This window comes from Mustelus asterias, chromosome 18 (assembly GCF_964213995.1).
Source record: "Mustelus asterias chromosome 18, sMusAst1.hap1.1, whole genome shotgun sequence".
In the NCBI taxonomy this organism is placed as follows: Eukaryota; Metazoa; Chordata; class Chondrichthyes; order Carcharhiniformes; family Triakidae; genus Mustelus; species Mustelus asterias.
In genome coordinates, this window is record NC_135818.1 from 1,997,579 (window position 1) to 2,021,014 (window position 23,436).

The 23,436-nt window shown below is 43.1% G+C and overlaps 1 protein-coding gene across 1 annotated transcript in view; it reads left to right on the forward strand.

The window, feature by feature from the left end:
* Positions 1 to 2,358: 2,358 nt before the first annotated feature.
* The window catches only part of LOC144506912 (RNA-binding protein Nova-1), a 267,644-nt gene continuing 246,566 nt past the window's right edge, over positions 2,359 to 23,436 (forward strand). Inside the window, exons 1-2 of the mRNA XM_078233273.1 lie at positions 2,359 to 2,728; positions 4,444 to 4,587. Coding sequence (XP_078089399.1) covers positions 2,593 to 2,728; positions 4,444 to 4,587 — 280 coding nt within the window. The 5' untranslated portion in view covers positions 2,359 to 2,592. The remainder of the gene's footprint in view (positions 2,729 to 4,443; positions 4,588 to 23,436) is intronic.

Sequence of the window (23,436 nt, forward strand, 5' to 3'; positions counted from 1 at the left end):
CTGTTTGGAAGAGCATTGAAAGGGGTGAACAGAAAAGTTCAGCTGGTTGAGAAAACAAAGGCCAGTGAATTGGCCATCCTCTCCCCACTGCCTTCCTCTGCAGAAAATGTAGCAGAGACTGCCATGCCAGAGACTGCCTCGAGAGTCACATCCGGTAATGTTTCATACAGAGTTGGCCAACAGGGCACAGACGATTATCTGGGTCATCTAGACTCGAAACGTCGGCTCTATTCTCTCTCCATAGATGCTGTCAGACCTGCTGAGCTTTTCCAGCATTTTCTGTTTTTGTTTCAGATTCCAGCATCCGCGGTATTTTGCCTTGACCATTATCTTACAAGATGGGTGGACGTTGTGTCAAGAGTTAGCAACGCGCCGGTAGTGACAATAAAATATTCTGATGTGCATCTGTGCCAACAGATGTGTTACAGCATTATTGGTGTGCAGAGAAAATAATATTTTGTTGGTCCTTGGATTTATTGGGCTATAAAATAATAAAAATTTGTGAGATTCAGCTGTGTGAACTCTGCACCAATAAACAACCCACCTGTCAGATCTCATCGGATAACAACCAATCACATCAAAGGATTCCCTTCCCTCGATCACACTTTCTGAAAGATTAATTTTCCGTGTGTTCCCAGGACACCTGAAATTGTGACGGTCCTGGCGTGGGTAACGTGCTGAAGGAGTTAACGAAACGGTGCACTGGATTACTGGGCTCTGCGCTGGGGTCAGAACCCTTTGGTGATAGGCAAGTTTCTTTTCAAATGCCGCCACTACATGTCCCTGCTTCTTGTAGAGAATTAGACATCTTAGCACTCAGGACATTGAGGCGATCATTCGCTTGCTCTGTCTTGGCATTCATGGCTAATACGCCATTATTTATGTAGAATATAACAAATTATCCTTGCTGGTGAGAAAATCTAATTCAGCGAAGCTGCAATAGGTGAACAGGGTAGCGTGGAGTTCGATACAATTCAGCTGGGGTAGATTGCTGCGATGTGTTGATATTCCAGTCATGTTACACAACAAGTCATCTCACTTCAAAGCCCTAATGACAACAACAACCGTTAGATGTTGAGGGCGAATGGAGTGTGGGGAGACAGCTGAAAGCGTTCACCTCTCGCTTATTACGTCTTCTCCACATTGTTCTGCGTCTCTGTGCTCCAATCTGGCATCGTTTGCAATTGTGCGTGAAAGAGAGCCATAGCAGCCAGGACTACACACGGAAATCAAATTACAACCCGCGTCAAAGACCTGCATCTTTATTATTCCACAAGTACATCTGTGACAGCAGATACTTGTACAGGTTTTTGCCAACTTGGGTGGAAAAACACTGGAAAGTGGCTGATATTTTGCAGAATGCAGGGTGTCGCTGACAGCAACACATAGCAATGAGAGCGGCTAGCAAAAAACACATGGGAAACAGGGGGTTAATGCATTGAATTATTCTGGAAGACGCTCAGTTGAAATATTTCATCCAAATATGATTGAATTTTGCTGGTATTTCTTACGTAAATCAGAAAGTGAACGCCTCAGTGTGTTTATGAATTCGGTGTTTAACTTAGCAAAGTATATTTAGCAACTTTATTTATAAATCATCGACTTAAAATATCTTTCTTTCCGTACATCACTTTGTTAAAAATTAAAACTGTTTTGATGTTTATGGAGCTCCCAATAAAACATCCCGAGAGCAAATCTATGGCTTTAACAATCGCTACTTTCTTTCTGTAAAATAACTGCAACATCTATCCTTCTTGAAGCAACGTTAGAGGATGCGGGACTCTGAACCCGGTGCAGGAGAGGTTCCAAATCAGGAATGTAACAAAGGTGAACATTCTTTTCATTTTCAAATGTGGGAATGTGACTTGTTGCTGCGAATGGGCAAATGCAGCTGGAGAGAGAATGGGCCGAGAGGGAGCAGCTTCTGATTGTGAGAGACTGAAGAGAGAGAGAGCTGGGAACAGGCCGCTTCCCAGTGCCGGCCACTCCGGGCACAGGCAGTCCTGGGGCCAGACTAGCCCCCAGCTGGAGCAGAGGGAGGGAGGCTGCTGGAGTGAAGCTCTCACTCACTCCGGGGGCCACTCTCACTCTGCTGCCACTAGGGGCATTGGCCAGCCTCCCCCACCATTGGCGGATGTCCCTCACCAGGCCACGGCTGATTGGAGGCTGGGCGGAGGAGGGGCGGGGCTCTGGAGGGGCTAGGGGTGTTTGTATTGGCTGAGAGGCTGTCAATCAGGAGTCTGGGGGCGGGTTTGGGCTGTGTGTGAGAGAGGGGGAGGGGCTGAGTGACCCCTGACCCCCCTCCCCCCCAAAATCTGCCCCTTTCCCCCCTTCCCTCCCCCCCCTCAGACTCACAATGAGAGCAGCGGCGGAGCGGGAGTAGGAGCGGGAGTTCCGGCGCTGCCTCTCACTCTGTGTGTGTGTCTGTCACCATCCCTCCCTCCCTCCTCCCCTTTCTTCATCCATCCCCCTCTCCACAGAGTCAGTGACACATTGCAGCCTCCCCCCCCCCCTCTCTCTCTCTCTCTGAATCCTATCAGCGCATCTTCGCAGCCCTGAAACATCCTCATTCTCCTCATCTCCATCCTCATCATGATGGCGGCAGCAGCGATCCAACAGAACGGGACCCACAGCGGGCTCCCCATTGAGCTGGACCCCCCCGACTCCAGGAAGCGGCCGCTGGAAGCTCCCCCTGAAGCGGGCAACACCAAGAGGAGCAACACTGGCGGTGGGTAGTAGCTGCAGCACTGCCACAGATAGCTAACCCCTGGAAACATGGCGCCTGGCTGTGTCTGCAAGATTGCTCATGTTGCTGATGCTCTGAGCACTAACTGGTCTTGTCTTTAATATCTGAATGTTTGGAATGATTGGCCAGCTTGGAAGTGAGCAGAGTTGTAGTTTGGACAGTGCTGACTTGGAGCATTTAAATCCCAGGGAGAGAGGGAGAGGGGCTGTGTGGCTGCTGGTCTTTTGTAGTGAGTGGGAGCTTGTACATGTGTTAACTCAGCGAAGCTGCTCATTACTGGGCTGCCGGAGAGAGGGGGGAAATGTCCTGATCGACACCAGCTTTGACCTGCTTGGTGCCTCCGGCTGCGGATGCTGTCTTTTCCCTCTCTTTCCTCCTCTCTCCCCCGCTCCTCTCTTTCTCCCTCTCCCCCTCTCTTTCCCTCTGTCTCTCTCTCTCTCCCCCTCTCTTTCTCTCTCTCTCCCCCTCTCCCTTTCTCTCTCTCTCCCCCTCTCCCTCTCTCCCTCCCTCCCCCTATCTCCCTCCCCTATCTCCCTCCCCTATCTCCCTCCCCCTATCTCCCTCCCCCTATCTCCCTCCCCCTATCTCCCTCCCCTATCTCCCTCCCCTATCTCCCTCCCCCTATTTCCCTCCCTCATCTCCCTCCCTCATCTCCCTCCCCCTATTTCCCTCCCCCTCTCCCCCCATTTCCCCCCCCCTCTCCCCCCCTCTCCCCCCCTCTCTTTCTCTCTCTCTCCCCCTCCCCCTATCTCCCTCCCTTTCTCCCCCTCCCTCTCCCCCTCCCTCTCCCCCTCCCTCTCCCCCTCCCTATCCACCCCCCCCTCTCCACCTTGCTCAGATTTTGTCACTGACAGCCACTGCTTTGTTACCTGCCTGTGGTCAGGATGCGAGCTGACACTGCCTTGGCCAGAGTCACCCTTTAATTAATGAGCTTCGAGTGATCAGTGTTGGAGTTGGGATTTGTCCCACTCAGTGCTGTACTGTGACAAGTCAGTGTGGAGATCAGAGGTAGAACAGCAAGTTGAGCAGAGAGAGAGAGAGGGGAGGGGGGTGTGATTGCCCCCCTTGCACAGAAAGGGCTGACTGATTCATTCGCGTGTAGTCGCTAATTATATTGGGATTCTGTCTCTCAGAGTAAATAAACAGGGGAAAGCGCTGGTCAGAGCTGCCAGGGAGCTGTTCTCGGTTAAGCTGCGTTTATTTATTGACACAGTGCGGTATGTGGAGATATTTGACTGCGCTCCACGCAAACTGCGCGGTTTTTATAGGTCAATTACAAATTCACCATCGCCATGGAAACCACGGCTGTCATCATCTTCTGATACATTATTCAAAATCCTTCTAAACATGGGTACGCAGAGGCATCCTTTCTCCCTCTGCATGGCAAAATGACATTTATTTTTTTCCGGCGTTTGGCGTACAGTTACCCTTTCTTTTTTTATAATGGCCAATAATTTATCCAAATTTGACAATGTACCGCATAGAGCAAAAATAGATCTTTGTTTTTTGCCTAGGAAGCCAAAGCTTCGCTCTACAAAAATGATCAAGTGGAGAGATTTAGGATTATGTTTCCGAATCTTTTTTTTGTACAAGTGATTTGAGGGGGAGGGGGGTTGGGGGAATGGGGGGGGGGGGGAGAATTTATCTTTCTGCCTTGTGTCCGTGCCTGCAATAATCTATTCGTTCTCCTCTTGCAGAAGACGGCCAATATTTTTTAAAAGTCCTTATACCTAGCTATGCTGCCGGATCTATTATTGGAAAAGGAGGACAGACCATTGTCCAGCTGCAGAAAGAGACCGGCGCTACCATCAAACTGTCCAAATCCAAAGATTTCTACCCAGGTAGGTACAAGGCGGACACTGAGGGAGATTCCCCTCAAACCATCAGACGGTGCTGCAAATGCATTTACAGAGGACATTTTGAGGGTGTTGTTCCGGAATAGTGCAGCCTGTATTTAATTGTATCGCCTCCACTCAGTTTCCTAGTATTTTCCGGTTGCGCTGTGTGCAGATTTTGAACAGTATTTTCGGTGTCGGTCTCTTTTCCCCCTCCTCATTTGCGAATGAACCGCGGAACTGATTAGTTGGGATTTTGTGGATATCTTCCCCTCTCCGAAATACAGAAGATTAAAGGGAAGGGAGGGAGATTTTTTAAAAACTGTGCTTTTATAGATTGACATAAATATATAGATATATAATCCACAGAAATTGCAATGCTATGAGGTTCTTATCAGCTGTGATAGGATTTGATTGCGTTGGCTATGTGTGTGTGTGTGTGAGAGAGAGAAAACAACTTTTGCCCTGGACTGGGATTGCTGAGACCGATCTGATTTGGTCTGCTGGAAATGATGGTGAATGAGATGGCCAGGGGGTTGCTGGTTCTGAGGTTTGGCAGGAGCCGGGACTGCGAGCACTCTATAATTCTGTCATCCACTCAGCTTTGCGATGTAACTGTGGCGGAACCGGGCTAAATTAAAAATCGGTGGCATGATGACAGGGAGAGAGAGTAAAAGGTTATTGCTTCTGAGTGAGTAAGCTGCTTTAGAGAGCCGGTCTGCGTCCAATGAGATGAATGGATTCCCTGATCTGGCTGGGACAGCTGGAGGGGAATATTTCGCAGCAATATTAACTGGGTTAACATTTGGCTGCACCTGGTTTATAGTGATTGTGGGATAAACCCTTTCTTATGTTTTATTTCTGCTTGCGTTGTGTGAGGGATGCGAAAGGACAGGCTGGAGTCAATTCTAGCTTCGCCCAATCCAAAACAGAACCACTTTGACAGCTGGAGCCTGAGCTTCAGTCTGGGATTTTGGGGATTTTGCGACACAGAAAGCCGTCAAGCTTATGCGAATTTGATGCATGAATTGCAACGTGAAAATAACGCAGCGCCCTTGACTAGTCCGGGCCGTTCCATACCTGCCATCACTTGGACCAAATGAATGCACCCTTGTGATTACCCGGAATGTTTGCATATGACCACCATCTCCTGAGCTTTCTCCTGGCATCCCCCTTCAGGCTAGATATCTGTGGTTTCCTCCCAGCCTGGAGGAACCACACATGCTGTGTACCCAGGCAGGGAGACACAGTGTACCGGCCACAAGCAGCCTGGACAACACGTGCAACATTGTTTGTACCAGTCTGAATCCCAGTTTATTCCCCATTGAATAATGCAGCCAGCAGCTGTGTGTGTGCTTTGGACCCAGGTACCTGCTTCGCGATTCAGGACAGAAGCAATGGTTTTAGTATTTGCTTTTCACTATTATTTCCTGGTAAATATCTTCCAATGCTGGGAAAGGTGACGTTCTGCCTTGGTTACAGATTTTTATATAAATAGAGGAATTCAGTGTCCCACCTCTTGCTTCATTTTGTAGTATACTGACACTTAAGTCTTTCTTTCTCTGGTATTGGTTAGACTTTCATTGCGGTATAAATAAGCGTGTCTGAGCATTTCCATTGCGGGATCCTGAAATAGAATGTTTGATTGTTTAACGGTGTCACAAAACCAATTTGATAAATTCTTCATATAATTGGCGTATGAAGGATTCCAATGCCTCTTGCTTTATGGTGCATCTTGCTAGTGACCTTCTTCCCCATGTTGGATGTTACAATGCAAATATCCTGTGTAGAAAAGCCAAATCACAAAATATTTCTGATAGTCTGCGAGAGCTAATATTCAGTGTAGAAATGCTGCAGTTATTACAGTGGTTCATTTGGTACAATACAATGGCCATGCAGATGTTTTGGTTATCTGTGACCTAATCATTCAAATAGATATATATTTCTGAGACATTTCACCTTGCACATATATTTCCATAGTTAAGTATAAAACATTGACTTATTCTAATGAATGTGCATTATACAAGAGACTTTGGGCTTATATCACAAGATGTAACAAAGCAACTGAAATATTTCTAATTTCACAATTGTCACAGCGGGAGGAATGACATCATGCCAAGGTTTGTGAATACCAACTCCAGTTTTAGTATTGTCATAGAACTCCATCTTCCCATTTGTTGCAATTAGTGCAAAAATGAAAGATTGTGGATAACAATCCTGGTGGGAATGCTTCCTGTTCCATCGAATTAGTGGTTCCAGGATGCAAAGGTGCACATCCATGCCTGCCTTTACTGAGCCGCTTAATATAAGTATTTAAGTGGATAGTGTCAGCACTGAGATCCCATTCAGAACTTGTAAAGAGATTTTCAATGGGAATAATTTACCTCCATGGCTATTTATTTGATACACATCTGTTGGTTAATATTAGTGGTGATATTTAATAAATGACCAAGGCAACAACTCACGCCTAACCAGTGATGCCCACATCCCATGAAAGAATTAAGAGCATTACTTGGTCATTATCACATTGCTGTTTGTGGGAGTTTGCTGTGTGTATATTGACTGCCGTGTTCCTACATTACAATGGTGACTACATTTCAAAAGTACTGGCAAACAAAGCCCTTTGAGACATTCGGTAGTCTTGAGAAGTGCAATATAAATGCAAGTTTTTCTTTTTAATAAATGTTAATTAATTCTCCATTTACATTAATACCATTTTTAAAAGATGTGTTTACATATTTAAATATGAAGATGGTAGGCATAATGTGTTGGCGAGGAGAGCGATATGATACACATTTCAGTTTATGACTGCAGGTTGATAGATATTCATCAGTTTCCAGGTCATCCTTAAACATACAGATATTGCCCCTAACCAGAGTACATCCTCTGATGCATTAAAAAAAAATAGAATAAAAGAACCTGCGAAATATAAACGTAACCTGAAGAATTTGTCAATAACCTTAACCAACCGACTCAAGAACAGCTTCTTCCCTGCTGCCATCAGACTTTTGAATGAACCTACCTCACATTAAGTTGATCTTTCTCTATACCCTAGCTATAACTGTAATACTACATTCTGCACTCTCTCCTTTCCTTCTCTATGTACGGTATGCTTTCTCTGTATAGTGCGCAAGAAACAATACTTTTCACTGTATGCTAATACATGTGACAAATCAAATCAATAATTTTTATTTTAATATAATTTGGTCAAGATAACTTGTTTGATTTGCTGAAACAATAAAGTTTTATTTTAAAAGTAAAATCCAGAATTTGACAATATTGGATACACACGCTTGAATTTTTTTTTTTGTTTATTTATTAGTGTCACAAGTAGGCTTACATTAACACTGCAATGAAATTACTGGAAATTCTGAGCCTGTGTAATTTATTTACAACAAAGTACAGAACGCTTTGATCCCATTCTATCTTCTGTTTGGAAATGCAGCCTAAAGGTGTAGTTTTGATTTGAAATTAGTATGTGGAACAGTAGGTAAGATTGCTTTGCAGTCTGTAGCATTGAATGATCTAACTGAGCAAAGTACTGGACTGAAAGAAAGGGAATTGTATTGGAAGGTAACTTACTGCATTTGTATGTTATCCAGGCATCCAGATTCTCTGCAAAATATTAGCTTTAAATCTTTGAATCATCCTGTCAAATTATCACTTATTGGAAATGTGTAGCTGATGATTTTAAACATTATTTTTCAGACAACCACATAATCCTTCGTATATTTCAAAAATATTCCATTTTGAATTTGAAAATTATGGATTACTTTTAACTAAAGTTGCTGCTCTCTGGTAATTTCCTTGTGTTCTGAAGCAGAAAATTACAATCATGCTATGTTTGTGCATAACCAAATCCTTTATTAACGTATCTCCTTTCTGCTTATGCAAATGACATGCTATGTGCAATGCTGAACTCTGAGGATTGCAGCAAGATTGATTTCACTTTTTCCAAATAATTTGCTGAAACTGCAGTGAATTAATTAATGCCCTTTACATTTTAAATTCTTCGGATTCATCTTTCCAATCATACAGCAGAGCCAAATTACAAGTACCGTGTTGCAGAAAATGAGCATTTTAAAAGATGCAAAGAATGACTGCTTAAAAAGCTGCTGAAGGCCCAGATATCAATGCTCTTTGCATTGGGGAAAGAGTGGTGTTTCCCCAACAACTCTGTATTACGACCGGAACAGAACATGGAGCATATAAAGACGTTCCAAACATCCTATTGAAATTTGGCCAGTGGGATTTGAAAAGGTGGTTAAAGAAAAACAAAAGCATTTACAGAGCTTTCTGATGTGTACAAATCTCATCTTACTGAGGCTATTCATGCTACTGCCAGCCGACTCGATAATTAGCTAAAAGGGTTGCCAACTTTTCTAAATCACAAAAGATTCTTGCTGGTGCAGCCTATTTAAGTGTTAAACTACAGTCCAAATCAGGATCGGGAGGGGATCTCTTGCCATATCGTAACTTGCCAGCTGCTCACACTGAGGATTCTTACAGGGCAGCTGCTGGTCATGTGACTGGTGTAGATAGATTTAAGAAGTTACTTTTTTTATGAACAAAGGATTTTTGTATGTGAGAAATAAAGGACAAAGCTTTAGTGCAATGAGTTGGAGTACAGAAGGGGCAAAAACGCAGTGAAAATTATGATGTAGTGGCTATGGAGGCATTTGCAACCACTAATAATTAGTCAAATGTTACTGGAAGCATATCTTGGTAATTTTCAGAATCAAACTATAGCAAATGAATATGACAAGGTAAAGTTCTGAGTAATGTGTGATTTATAGTTTATTTGTTATAGTATGCATGAAAAAAGGAATTTCTAATAACTTGGGTTCAGGATCTTGCTGTGATTTGATATTGGAATAAATTACCACTTACAACAATTTTACTCAGGATTTTATGTTGACTGTTCTCTTTGCTATTCAAGGTGTTAACTATGAATTGAGTAAATGAAGCACTTTTGAAGTAACATCAGTGTATTCCATTCCATTTCTTTCAACATTCTACTTTTGTAGTATCACAAACACTACCGCAGAATAAACAAACTAGAACTTGGCTATTTAGATATTAAAATTGTCGTAACTGATATCATGACCCTGACATTTATTGGGATTTCTAAGCTGGGGTGAGAAGTTCTGGTTGGAAAATCTAAAAGATCCACGCTGGAAGCCAGGGCAGATTTGCCTCCCTGTTGGATGAGGGCACTTCAGAGGAAGATATAGCCCAGGAGTAGATAAGTTTCTATTACATAGGGGAGAGATCGTGAAATGAGGTTGTGTACAGTGTAGTCTGGAGAAGTGATAGATGTTGGGGCGAGAGATTGGGAGGGGGGGTAAATGATCATGGTTAGGGACAGTCTGTGAGTACGGGAGAGTGGGGGGGGAGGTCATATGCAGTAAGAAACAGGCTTGCTTGAGAAGATGTGTTGCTGTTTGCGAGTGTGATTTTAAAAATTTGAACTTTGGTTCAATGAAAAGTATTCCTCAGCATCATAGAGAAAGAGTTTTACTGCAAATCTTGTCTGTGCCAGTCATCGAGCACCTATTTGTTCTAATCCCATCTTCCAGCACTTGATCCGTAACCTTGTATGCCACGGTGTTTCAAATGCTCATCTATGTGCTTGTTAAATGTTGTGAGGGTTCCCGTCTCTACCACCTCTTTCGGCAGCGAGTTCCAGATTCCCATCACCCTCTGGGTGAAAAGGTTTTTCTCAAATTCCCTCTAAATCTCCTGCCCCTTACCTTAAATCTATGCCCCTGGTTATTGACCCCCCCCTCCCTTACTAAGAGGAGAAGCTTCTTCCTGTACCCTGTCTATGTCTCTCATAATTTTGCACACCGGTTGAAGTTGGGGTGGGTGGGTTCACCATTATGTGTGTTTTGTTTTATTAGCTTGGGGTTTATGTTACACACCGTGTAGATACAGTTTTATTTTAACTTGAATCGATAAGTGACCTCAGCAGCAGCTCATGTGAGGAGCAAATTACACGGTTTAAACCACATCACTGAAAGCAGCTTCACCACATTCAGTCTGCTGTGCAATTGTTTTCACTCAGTTCGCCATTTTAGCGTGAATTTTAAATAAATTAGCATTTATTGCTTCTCAGACCACCATTTCCTGTTGCCTTGTATTGTGAATTTCTGTAAATCAAAGTTCTCTCTTGTTTTTTCAGTCGTGCCACAAAGTAAGTGCTAACTTCTAAAGCCTTAACTAATAACATTTTAAAATGCATTGACTTGGGCTAAATGTTTTTCATGAAAATGGGATATTTTTCCGGTCTGTCTTGTTTCCCTTTTCCTCTACTCTCCCTGCCCCCACCGTGACCAAAAACACAGAAAGGATTCTTTGATTATTCAGTTACCGGACTTTGCAAATGTTCCTTAAAAAGCCAATGAACTAATGCCATAAGAACAAAGGTTAGAACTGTCAGTTGATGAGTAAAGTGAATATCCAATAATCTGCCTAACTTTCCAATACCTTGGAACTTTTATTAAAACTATTAATTAGGAAAAAACTGTATCCTAATAGTGAACCTGCCTAAATTTTAATTATGCGGTTTTATAAGCACATAATCTGACTCAGGGACTAATAGGCTAATGAATAAGGGTGAGATAAATTTGAGTGGTCAGTTGGCACAATTTGAAGTTGGTAAATCTTATACTTCAAAGACGGAGGTGAGAATACCACTGTGTACATTTGAATTTCAAACTAAAAAGCCGCACTTTCAGGAGGGTGGTACGACAAAGCAAAATCAATACTACTGCACAAAGCCCAATTTTAATGGGTCTTATTGAATCTGTATCTCAAGCTTGTATGAGTGAGTTAAGGAGGAATTGAACACTGCCTTTTATATTATTTGCAACATAATAGCCCACGAACTTGGACTTCCGTTTTGAAGGAGTGAAAACAGCTGTTGTAAACTTTCATTTTTAAGATAGCTACTGAGGAAGCCATTAACTAGCAGTATCACACAATCATTGAATCCCTACCCTGCAGGACGTGACCATTCGGCCCATTGAGTCTGCACCAACTCTCTGACAGAGCATCTTACCCAGGCCCCCCCCTGCTCTATCCCTGTACCCCAATGTTTACCCCTCTAACCTACACATCATGGGACACTAAGAGACAATTTAGAATGGCTAATCCAGCTAAACTGAACATCTTTGGAGTGTGGGAGGAAACTGGAGCACCTGGAGGAAACCCATGCAGACACAGGGAGAAAGTGCAAACTCCAAACAGGCAGTCACCTGAGGCCATCATTGAACTCAGGTCCTTGGTGCTGTGAGGCAGCAGTGCTAGCCACCGTGCCACCCACAGTAATGTGTTACATTATAGACTTTATTTATAATAGTTTCAAGAGAAATAGAAATTTAGCCACATAAATCAGTAGTAGGTGCACACATTAATGAGTTCCCTAAAAGTGTTTTTAAAATTATTGACTCTATGCAATGGTATAGAATACCACACATTTTGATTTTTGTGTATACCAGGTCATGGTTTTCTGTATATATGTAATATTGAGTGTGTTTTGAGGCTTATAATGTCAAACTATTGATCTAAATGTTACAACCCATAAGGTGTAGTAGGTACTGTAGATGATGGTCCCTTAGGAAGTTTAAGCAATGACTGTTTGCCATTAAATATTGGAAATTACCATTTCTGAAAAATCGTGCTCGTGATTGGAATGCGATACATTAAAAACTGGCAAAAATGAATTGACTTTGGGCAGGTTGTAAGCTTACTCTATAATGCCAATGCATGGTTCTCATCTTGTTCAACCATTGATGTAAGTCACTGATAATTCGAACTTGCTGACATCAATTAACATGCAGTCGTAGAAAACATCTTCTTTCATGGGATGGCCCTTAAAGCATTTCTATTCAGTACTTGAAAGTGTTTGTGTGTGTACACATTCACAGTAAATTAATGGATTACAAATTTTAATTAACAAATTTGTGTAATTGGCATAATCCTAATTGAGTAATTATTGGGAAATAATTGGTTATAATTTGTGTTACAAGACAGGAAGGGAACTGATGGCCTTGTCTGGCACTGCAAACTGTGAGGGCAAATTTTCGGTTTATATATAGAGCTCAAGGAAAGGAGAGTTTGTGATTAAGGGCAGAAGTAGGTATACACTGTGGTTATGATGGATGCTAACATTCTAGCAGAGATTATATTTCAGTCTGAATCCTTGGATGAGATTCTGTAGCTACCTTTAGTTTTGCTTAGAGAAGTTGTGAACATAAATTCAAAGTGGTGTTTAGATCATTAAGCAGTGAGATCAGTAGGTGCATATTAAAAGCCATTATGATTTAAGAGAATACATGTAATTAGATGCATGATTCTTAATAATGTATAATTTTATAGTTTTGGTCCGTAATTGTTACAAAGAGGTTATTCAGTCCGTGTTTTACATAGCACAGTGGATACAGCTATCATCACAACTCCAAGATTATATTGTAGCCTTGAAATGGTTCCAGTTTGTGTTTTCAGATAATTGTAACACTGTGATCTTTATTTGGTGTGAGGATGACTTAAGCTTTGGCTCTGAGTTTGAGTAGTCATTGTCAGATAGCAGTGAGCTCCAGCTCTGATATCTGGTAATCACATTTAAAGGCTAATTGTTGACTATAATTCCTGAAAGTTCATTGAGGAATAATTTGCACTGGGAAAAATGTGTACATTATACATTAAAAAAGTTTCCTTTTATTCTCCACAGAATTTTAATTTTAATTTAATAAAATTATCAAGTTGGTGTAACATTGTAATGACCTGCCACTTCTGTAGGATGAACCATTTTGTATTTGAGCACTCATGTCAGAATCAAGTGTTCCTCGGCCATGTCTAACTCTACAAGATGCAAGCTCTCACTAGACATTCTGACCCTCAGAAGAAAATCACGCACTTTTTCTATTTACCAAGGCAGCCACTGAGTGGGTTGATAATTTGTGCTGAAACGCCCGCTAGTCTCGGTTAGTTAAAAGAGGAGACTTTCCTCCTGCCAGGCTGAGATGGGTTTGACCCCAGGTCTCTGAGGTGAAAGGCGAGTATTAAATCCAACACACTGTGCTCAGCCCCATTTCTCACTTTCCTCCCCTTTCTCAGTAGTTGGAAACTTTAAAAAAATACCAGGCAACCATGGAACTGTAGCTGTAAATTGTCCCCACTCTTCTATTCTGCTGGGGGTAGAAATGTGGGAACCTCGTTCTTTGTTGTCATTGACCACAATGTTTAGCTGCAGCTGCTTACACTGGAGACAAGCCAGGATACACGCTTAACTGTTGTAGGTCTGTCAAGCCACGTCTTTTAGAAATAGAAATTACTTTCGGGGTCTGAGCATGAGATTGTCATCTCATTTCCATCTTTGGATGCGATTCTGATATAAAGTGGAACAGCATCTGCAGAGATCTGACGGACAAGCCCCTCAGTGGGACTTGTCATTGCTGACTGCAGCAGGTGCAGGGTTCTTCAATGCTTTCAAAGGATTGAGAATTTTGTTTTAAAATTCATCGGGAGACTAGAGGGAATGTAGTCTTGTGAGCAGTGTGCTGGATGTCAGTTGTCCAGTGCTAGAATGCTGCAGGTAATTGGGCAGAACTGGTGGGAAATGTGGCAATGTGCTTCTCACGTTGCACTGCAGCTGCTGGTGAGCTTAATTAATCTGACCCTGAGTAGCTATGGTGTCATGGTAAAGCACACACACACACACAAATACACATGGAATGGCTAGACTACATGTTCTCTCTTCACACTGGACCTGTAGGCGTCTTGTGATTGTGAGAAAAGAATGAAAATCACTGTAAAAGCACTCTGTGCAGAGTTCTGTTACAAAGATTAATGCTTGCACTATTTGTGACTTATCAGATTTCTAATGGGATAAAGTTATTTAGCTGGTGAAAAATAAAAGCAAACAGCTGAGCTGAGAATGGACACCAGCTGGTGTTTTAAGGGTGGAATATTCATTTTGATATTGAAATGTAATTAACATGATATTTCACAATTCCTATTTGTATGCAAGGTGACAATTCCTTTAACTATGTACCACGAGTTATTACTTACTGCATATTGACAGAACTGGCCATTAGAATGGTTCCCTTTTCTTACTCCGAGTGTTTTCAGGGTGCATTTTATATTTTGTTTTGGTGTTGGCTTGCTGCCAGGAATCCAGCCAAATTAAGTATGGATTTCTCCTTAACTTTGGACAAAATGCTGTTCCAAGTTCAAAAAGCATCTTAGATCAAAAAAAGACCATTTCTTCCGGGTTAGAGTTTGCTGATTTGATCACGTGATATTGCCTCTGATGACACAGCTGCAGGACTTATTCCAAAGATTGCAGGCAGACGAGAAAGCAGGCAACCCCTTGGAAGCAAAATATATTTTTACTCCAGGCACTCCAAGATGTGCTTGTCTTAGTGGATGCTATTGTACTTAACTGTTCCCATGAACACGATATGACCTAGCACTGTCGACTTAGAGATTTGTACCTAGGTGACCGACTAAACTCTATTTAGTTAAGCGAACAGTAATACTGTAAATGAACTTCAAGGATTTCAAAATGTTATTATCAGTTCATAAGATATAGGAGCAGAGTCCGTTCCGCCATTCGATCAGGGCTGATATGCTCCTCATCCCCATTTTCCTGCCTTCTCCCCATAACCCTTCAACCCATTTCCAATTAAAAATCTGTCCAACTCCTCAAATTTACTCACTGTCCCAGCATCCACCACATTTAACCGTTTTAACTTTGGTATTTAATGTAGTAACTAACGCCACCACCTGCACCTTCACCAACTTCTTTCTCTTGTTATTGGCACCCCATTGTAAACATGAATTTTGTCCCTTCATTGCACGTTTCGATACTGTCCTTCTTGCGGAGGACGGAAGTACTTTGCCATGTGATGGTCCACATTTTCCTCCCTCCTTTTTAATGACCAATGTTAAAATCTGGTACAGCCAATCATTAAATTGGTGCATTGACCTTCACTCAAGGGCCATCTGCTGTTTTACACCAGCTCGAACCAAGTGTCCTCCTTTCTCAGTGACACTGATTATTTTTATATTAACAGGTATGTTTTTGTATTTGTTAATTATTTCAAATGTGATCTTATCAGGGTAAGACTGGGAGACAAACTATGTAACAAGCTAATTACAAAATGGAATGGAACTACAAAAGAAACAGTTGTATCATTTTAAGGCTGTGTTTAATCAGTAAATAATTAAAATTGGAACGCTAACACACTTGTCATAATGCCAAATGCTATGGGCATTAAGCAGGTGCCACACTTGACCTGATGTTACAGACGCTCCTCTACAGAGCTGTGCTTAATGTACATAAATGTTGGAAAATATGCAAGGAAAATGTGATTTTGGTCTTAAAGTTATCGGCTGACATTGGTGTACTTATTTTTTTTTCTTTTTAAAAACTGCACAATTATTCTGAACAATATGTCGTTTCAGTAAAGTCTGTCATACAAAATTTCATTTTTAAGTGGCAAACTTTTTATGATGGTTTACTGCAGCTGAATGTAAGTAGTGATTTCAACCAACTGAGAATTGGTATGAAGATAATTCATATCTCCAGCCCTAGTTATGTGCGTTGAAGTCAGTGCAGTACTGACCGAGTCTTGCATTTGTCACATAATCCCTACAGGGCCATTCGGCCCATCGAGTCTGCACTGACTCTCCAAATGATCATGTTTCCCAGTCCCACCCCCTACCGCTGTATCCCTGTAACCCCGCGCATTTACCATGGCTAATCCACCTAACCTTCACATCTTTGGACTGTGGGAGGAAACCGGAGCACCCAGAGGAAACCCACGCAGACACGGGGAGAACGTGCAATTCCACACAAATAGTGACGCAAGGCCGGAATTGAACCTGGGTCCCTGGTGCTGTGAGGCAGTGGTGCTAACCACTGTGCCACCATGTCGGTCCAGCGATTCCTATGTTCCTGCATTAAGAAAGGAGTATTCAGGGGCTGGTTGAGGCAGTGGTAAAGATCCTGGTTGGAATGTTACGGCTGTTCATACTGGTGGAATTTTCCCATCCCGCTGCATTGAACGGAGATTTGGCTGGGTGCCAAATTCTCCGACCGCGCTGCAGCGGGAGCATGGCATGACCGGCCGGTAGGATCACGCCCCCTGTCTTTTCGCTGGTGCGTGTTGAAAATCATAGAATTCCTACACTACAGAAGGAGGCTATTCAACCCATCGAGTCTGCACCGACTGTTTTACCCAGGTCCTCTCCCCCGCCCTATCCCTATAACCCCACACATTTACTACAGCTAATGCCCCTAACCTACACATCCTGGTGCACTAAGGGTTAATTTAGCATGGCCAATCAACATAACTTGCATACTTCTTGGAGTGTGGGAGGAAACCCACGCATACATGAGGAGAACATGCAAACTCTACACAGTCACCCAAGGCCGGAATTGAAGCCAGGTCCCTGGCACTGTGAGGCAGCAGTGCGAACCACTGTGCCACCGTGCCGCCCCTATCTTTCGAAACTAAACAGAAGCTCTGTCTGTTCTGGGGATTTTGAAGACAATATGGCACTATTGGGTCTGTACTCGTTGGAGTTTAGAAGGATGAGGGGGGATCTTATTGAAACTTACAGGATACTGCAAGGCCTGGATAGAGTGGACGTGGAGAAGATGTTTTCACTGGTAGAAAAAACTAGAACCAGAGGGCACAACTTCAGGCTAAAGGGACGATCCTTTGAAACAGAGATGAGGAGGAATTTCTTCAGCCAGAGAGTGGTGAATCTGCGGAACTCTTTGCCGCAAAAGGATATGGAGGCCAGGTCATTGTGTGTCTTTCAGACCAAGATCGATAGGTTCTTGATTAATAAGGGGATCAGGGGTTATGGGGCGAAGGCAGGAGAATGGGGATGAGAAAAAAATATCAGCCATGATTGAATGGCGGAGCAGACTCAATGGGCCGAGTGGCCTAATTCTGCTCCTCTGTCTTATAGTTTATTTGAGTAAAGAGAATGGAGTTCTCCCTGTGTCCTGGTCAACATTGTCAAACAGCATCAGGAAAAATTTGCTTTGTTTGACGTTTTGGCAAGAGGATCTGATATATTCTCCTTAACTTGCTAATTGCTTTTGCTATTTTTTCTTTGAATTGAAATCTGGATTTAATTAAATATTATCATCAGTATTTAGGTATTTTCCATTTTAAAGGCATATAATTTATTTTTTGTTCTCCTTTGTGCAGACAATAGTTTCTGTTTCTCCTGTATTCAGCAACAATGGAATTCCTTTAGGTTTGTTTTCGGGAATTAGGAACAGGGTAAGGAAGTGCGTTTTGCCCCTTGAGCTTGTCCTTGTACTGAGTGAGGTTATAGCTGATTTATATCCTAACTCCAGCATTGACTCCAAATCCCTTCATACCCATGGCTAGCAAAACGCTATTGATCTCAGCTTTAAAATCATTAATTGAACTTGAATCTTCTTCATTTTGTCAGAGAGGGTTCCACATTTCTACCTTTTTGTGGGAAAGACTGCTTCTGAATTCTGTCCTGAAGGATCTAGCTCTGATTTTAGGGTTACGTTCCCGTCATCCCCTATTGGGTGGAAAATGTTTCTCGCTTTCTACTCTACCAATTCTTCCAAAAGCCTCAAGCCAATTGCCCGTTAACATTCCAGGGAATAGGAGCCTAGATTTTGTCAATCCTCCTTATCATCTAAGCCCTGAAGCCCTGATCTCATTCTGTGAATCTGGGCTTCCAAGGTCATTATTTCCTTCCTAAGATGCTGTGGCCAGAATTGCATAAATTACTTGAGATGTGGTTTAGCCAGGGTTCTGTATAGCTACAGGGAAACTTCCTCCCCTTCATATTCTAGTCCTTTATCACAAAAGGAATACATTCCACTCTCCTATTAGGATTTACTAGATGGCAGGGACTTGACCCCTGTACCCGGAGAGTCAGTGAGGAACGCACTTCTCACCGACTTGGACAGTCCCACTGCCAGCTTACACTCAAGGGAGCATTGATTGGTAGCAGGTGGGACTTGGAAGGAAGTTATTGGTTATTTGGGGATAGCCCTGTGGGGAAAGGGTGGTCTGGAGTTATCCAGTCTGTGAGGGGAAGGTGCCCTCTGTCAGAAAGAGGCTTCCAGTGGAGTACTCCTGAGGCTTAACTTTTTCTGTTTCTCACCCTGGTGACCAAAGAGGTGGATGAGGGTAAAGCGGTTGATGTGGTGTATATGGATTTCAGCAAAGCGTTTGATAAGGTTCCCCATGGTAAGCTATTGCAGAAAATACGGACACATGGGATTGAGGGTGATTTAGTGGTTTGGATCAGGAATTGGCTGGCTGTAAGAAGACAGAGGGTGGTGGTTGATGGGAAATATTCATCCTGGAGTTCAGTTACTAGTGGTGTACCGCAAGGATCTGTTTTGGGGCCACTGCTGTTTGTCATTTTTATAAATGACCTGGATGAGGGTGTAGAAGGATGGATTAGTAAATTTGCGGATGACACTAAAGCCGGTGGAGTTGTAGACAGTGCGGAGGGAAGTGGCAGGTTACAGAGGGACATAGATAAGCTGCAGAGCTGGGCTGAGAGGTAGCAAATGGAGTTTAATGCGGAAAAGTGTGAGGTGTTTCACTTTGGAAGGAGTAACAGGAATACACAGTACTGGGCTAATGGTAAGATACTTGGTAGTGTGGATGAACAGAGGTATCTGAGTGTCCATGTGCATAGATCCCTGTAAGTTGGCACCCAGGTTGATAGGGTTGTTAAGAAGGCTTTTATTGTGTTAGCTTTTATTGGTAGCGGGATTGAGTTTTGGAGCCAGGAGGTCATGCTGCAACTGTACAAAACTCTGGTGCGGCCGCACTTGGAGTATTGCGTACAGTTCTGGTTGTCGCATTATAGGAAAGATGTGGAAGTGTTGGAAAGGGTGCAGAGGAGATTTACCAGGATGTTGCCTGGTATGGTGGGAAGATCGTATGAGGAAAGGCTGAAGGACTTGAGGTTGTTTTCGTTAGAGAGAAGAAGGTTAAGAAGTGACTTAATAGAGGCATACAAAATGATCAGAGGATTAGATAGGGTGGATAGTGAGAGCCTTTTTCCTCGGATGGTGATGGCTAACAAGAGGGGGCATAGCTTTAAATTGAGGGGTGAGAGATATAGGACAGATGTCAGAGGTAGGTTCTTTACTCAGAGAGTAGTAAGGGCGTGCAATGCCCTGCCTGCAGCAGTCGTGGACTTGTCAACATTAAGAGCATTCAAATGGTTATTGGATAAACATATGGATGATATTGGAATAGAGTAGATTAGAGGGGCTTTAGATTGGTTTCACCGGTCGGCGCAACATCGAGGGCCGAAGGGCCTGTACTGCGCTGTAATGTTCTATGTTCTATATTAGCACCCACCAGCCTGTATACTGAGGCCAGGCAGGAAAAGGCCTTTAAGTGGCCGTCTAAGGGCCTTAATAAGGACAAAAGCAGGTTTCCTGTCCTCGGCTCTGCCTGCCCCATGGGAAAATTGCCACTGGGTCGGGCAGGATCCTGCAGGAAATCCCAACCATGCAGTTTCACAGCACCACCCCATCCTCAAAACCCACCCGGGGGTCATTACATTCCGGCCTCTGATCCATCGATTCTAATCACCTCACACTTAACTGTGTTGAAATGTAACTGTTACAATTTTGCACACTCACTGACTCTATCTCTTTGTAATGTTATGCTCTTGTCTACACGACAACCGCAATCTCTGTCAGCGACAGACTTGACTATTTGACTCTCTGTTGCAGTATCTAAGTCATTAACAGGTGCAGCTCAGGCACTAGCTCAGATCCTTGTGGGATACATTCTCTCCAAATTGAGTGAATTTTGGTAATCTGGACTCTGTAATTCTGCCTAACCAGGTGAATAATTTACAGTTAGTTCTGTGGCTTTAATTTTAGCTAACAGTTTCTTCTGTAAAACCTTACTGACTGCCTCCAGAAGTCTAAATACACGACAGTCATAGACATTCCCCTGTCTGCTGGTTCCTCAAAAGATTCAGTGAGGTTTGTTCGACATGATCTACCTGCTACACGTCCATGTTTGCTCTTTGCAATCAGCTCAAATTTCTTTAAATGCTCAGTCACTCTTTCTTTAATTGTAGATTCCAATCACTCCTTGACACAGACGTTAGCCGAACAGATCTATAATTTCCTGGATTTTTCTCGCTCACCGTTCTTAAGTAGTGGTATTAAATTTACAGTTTACCAATCGAAAAGGACAATTCGGAATCAAGAGAGTCTTGGGACATTATGGATAAAGCATCTGCAATTTTCTACCTCCTTCCTTAAAAATCCAAAGAATGAAAACTATCAGGTCCTCGGGTTAGTTTTCCGTGCAATTGTTTTTTCCTAATTATTTTTGTGTTAACTTTAATCAGTTCCACTCATGGTTTTGTTAATTTTTCAGGAATGTCAGGTACATTATCCACTTCCTCTAAAGTAAAAAGTAAAGTTTATTTATTCGTCCCACGTACACTTACTGCAATGAAGTTACTGTGAAAATCCCCCAGTTGCCGCACTCTGGCACCTGTTTGGGGACACTGAGGGAGAATTTAGCATGGCCAATGCACCTAACCAGCACGTCTTTCAGACTGTGGGAGGAAACCGGAGCACTCGGAGGAAACCCACGCAGACACGGGGAGAACGTGCAAACTCCACACAGTGACGCGAGGCCAGAATTGAACCCGGGTCCCTGGCGCTATGAGGCAGCAGTGCTAACCACTGTGTCACCCTGACCGTGAAGACCGGAGCAAAGAAATCATTCGACGAGTTTGCCATTTCCTTATTTTCATTTGCAATATTACCTGTATCCCTTTTAAAAGGACGCACATTCTCTTTGTCAATCCTGATCTCAGTCTCGTGCGTCATCCACATATAAAATCCACAGGCAGCTCAATGGGCGGAATTCAATCCTCCCCAAGTTTGGAGATTGGGAAAAGCATTGAATTGGGTGGCTGGATAGAAACACCGCTGGCCTTCCTGCCTCTGCTCTGCCTCATCTAGCCTGAGATAAACAGCTGCACGAGGTGACAATCAGCAGAATATCTGCTGGATCAGCCAGCAGGGAACATTCCCATTGCTCCGGGATTACAGTAATATCCTTAAAGCACTTCACCTTTTGCAGCCACCAGCTCCTGTGAGCATCAGCTGTCTGCTTTCCTGAGCCCTGGGAAGCCTGGCTTGTAGCTCAATCTCCACTATGGGTTAGTGAAAAGGCCAGCATTTATTGCCAATCCCTTCCTGTCCTTGAGCTGAGTGGCTTCTGACTCTCACTCGCTTGGTGCATTGAGACAAACTTTTGTCTGTTTCCATAGCTAGTTACTCCTGGAATAGGTCGCTAGTCTGTCGCCAGGGGCTTATAGCTTGAGGAGCGCCACTCCACATCAAGCATGGCTGACCAGGAATCTCTCCCGCACTTATTGCCAGCCATTGGTGTGTTTGGAAAGATTTTGTAGGTGAATATCCAACCTGTTTGGCCGTGTTACAAACGCACCTTCCTTAGCCACCAAGTCCTGGGGTGGGACTCGAACCCAGATCTTCTGGCTCAGAGGCAGGAACGCTAACCCACTGCGCCACGTGACCTCCTAACTGAGTGGCTTGCTGAGCCACTTCAGACAGAGTCACATGTAATCCAGACTGGGTAAGGATGGCAGATTTCCTTCCTTAAAGGGCTTTAGTGAACCAGATGGGTTAATATAACAATGGCAGTTTCATTGTCACCATTACTGAGCAAACATTATATTGAAGATTTTAATTAATTGAATTTAAGTTCCACCATTTGCCATGATGGGATTTGAACCCAGGTCCCCAGTGCATTATCCAGGGCCTCTGCATTACCAGCCCAGTGACAATACCACTATGCTACCACCTTCATAATGAAACCAACCCACTGCCAGAAAACAGCAAATGGTTGGGATATATTTTGTGATTGGAACCCCTACTACTGTCCTGTCCATTGTGGGGGCACAGTGGTGATGGGGTATTGCTGGGGTAAGTTTAACTCCAGTGTATCTTGTGAAAAATAATCCTGTGTTCCAGCAAGTAACTGGAAAAACTCAAATTTTCTGAACCTATTTCTGATCAAACTTTTTGCGTCCTTTCTATGAAATTCGACAGTAATTCCTGTTTTCATGTTTGAGTGAAAGCCAACAAGTGTGGTTAGTTCCTGAGCTTAAGAAGAACCATAATTATCTGAATCAATGTCATTGTGGTTTATTGAGATTTAAAGTTGAAAGCTGTTAGTATTTCTGCGTGTGAAAACGACCAGAAGATGTGGTTGTGGACAGTGTGGCATCTCTCGTGGTGGATGTGGCTATCGGAGAGAGGGAGGATGGTGCCAGTATCTGCTGGAGAGCTGCCATTTTACTTAGCCTGGGGATACTTTGCATGCGTTGTAAAGCTTTCTTTTAAAAACAATTACATACTTGAAGTTTCTGGTTCATTTTGAACTATCTTGCAATATAGGATTTCAGATGCCTTGTTTTTCTTCTTTTCTGAATTAGAATAGTGTATTCAGGAAAGAGGACAGCTATAGCGATAAGCAATGTACAGTGAATGAAGAAGAATGTGCTGGGATGCAGCTTTCTTTATCAGCGTACAGAAGATGGATTGCACATTTTGTTCTTTCATATCTTGGACTCGGAAATGACTCCAGCGTTGTTTAAAAATGGCACATGGGACCTGAGTCTGGGATTCATGCCCCCATTCCCAGTGTCCCCAATTTTCGCTGGCGGGTGATAAGGGTGTAGGTAACAAACTCTCACCTTGCAATATTCATAGATCCGGACTAACTTCTCCATGACTTTGCTTCACGGCACCTCAAT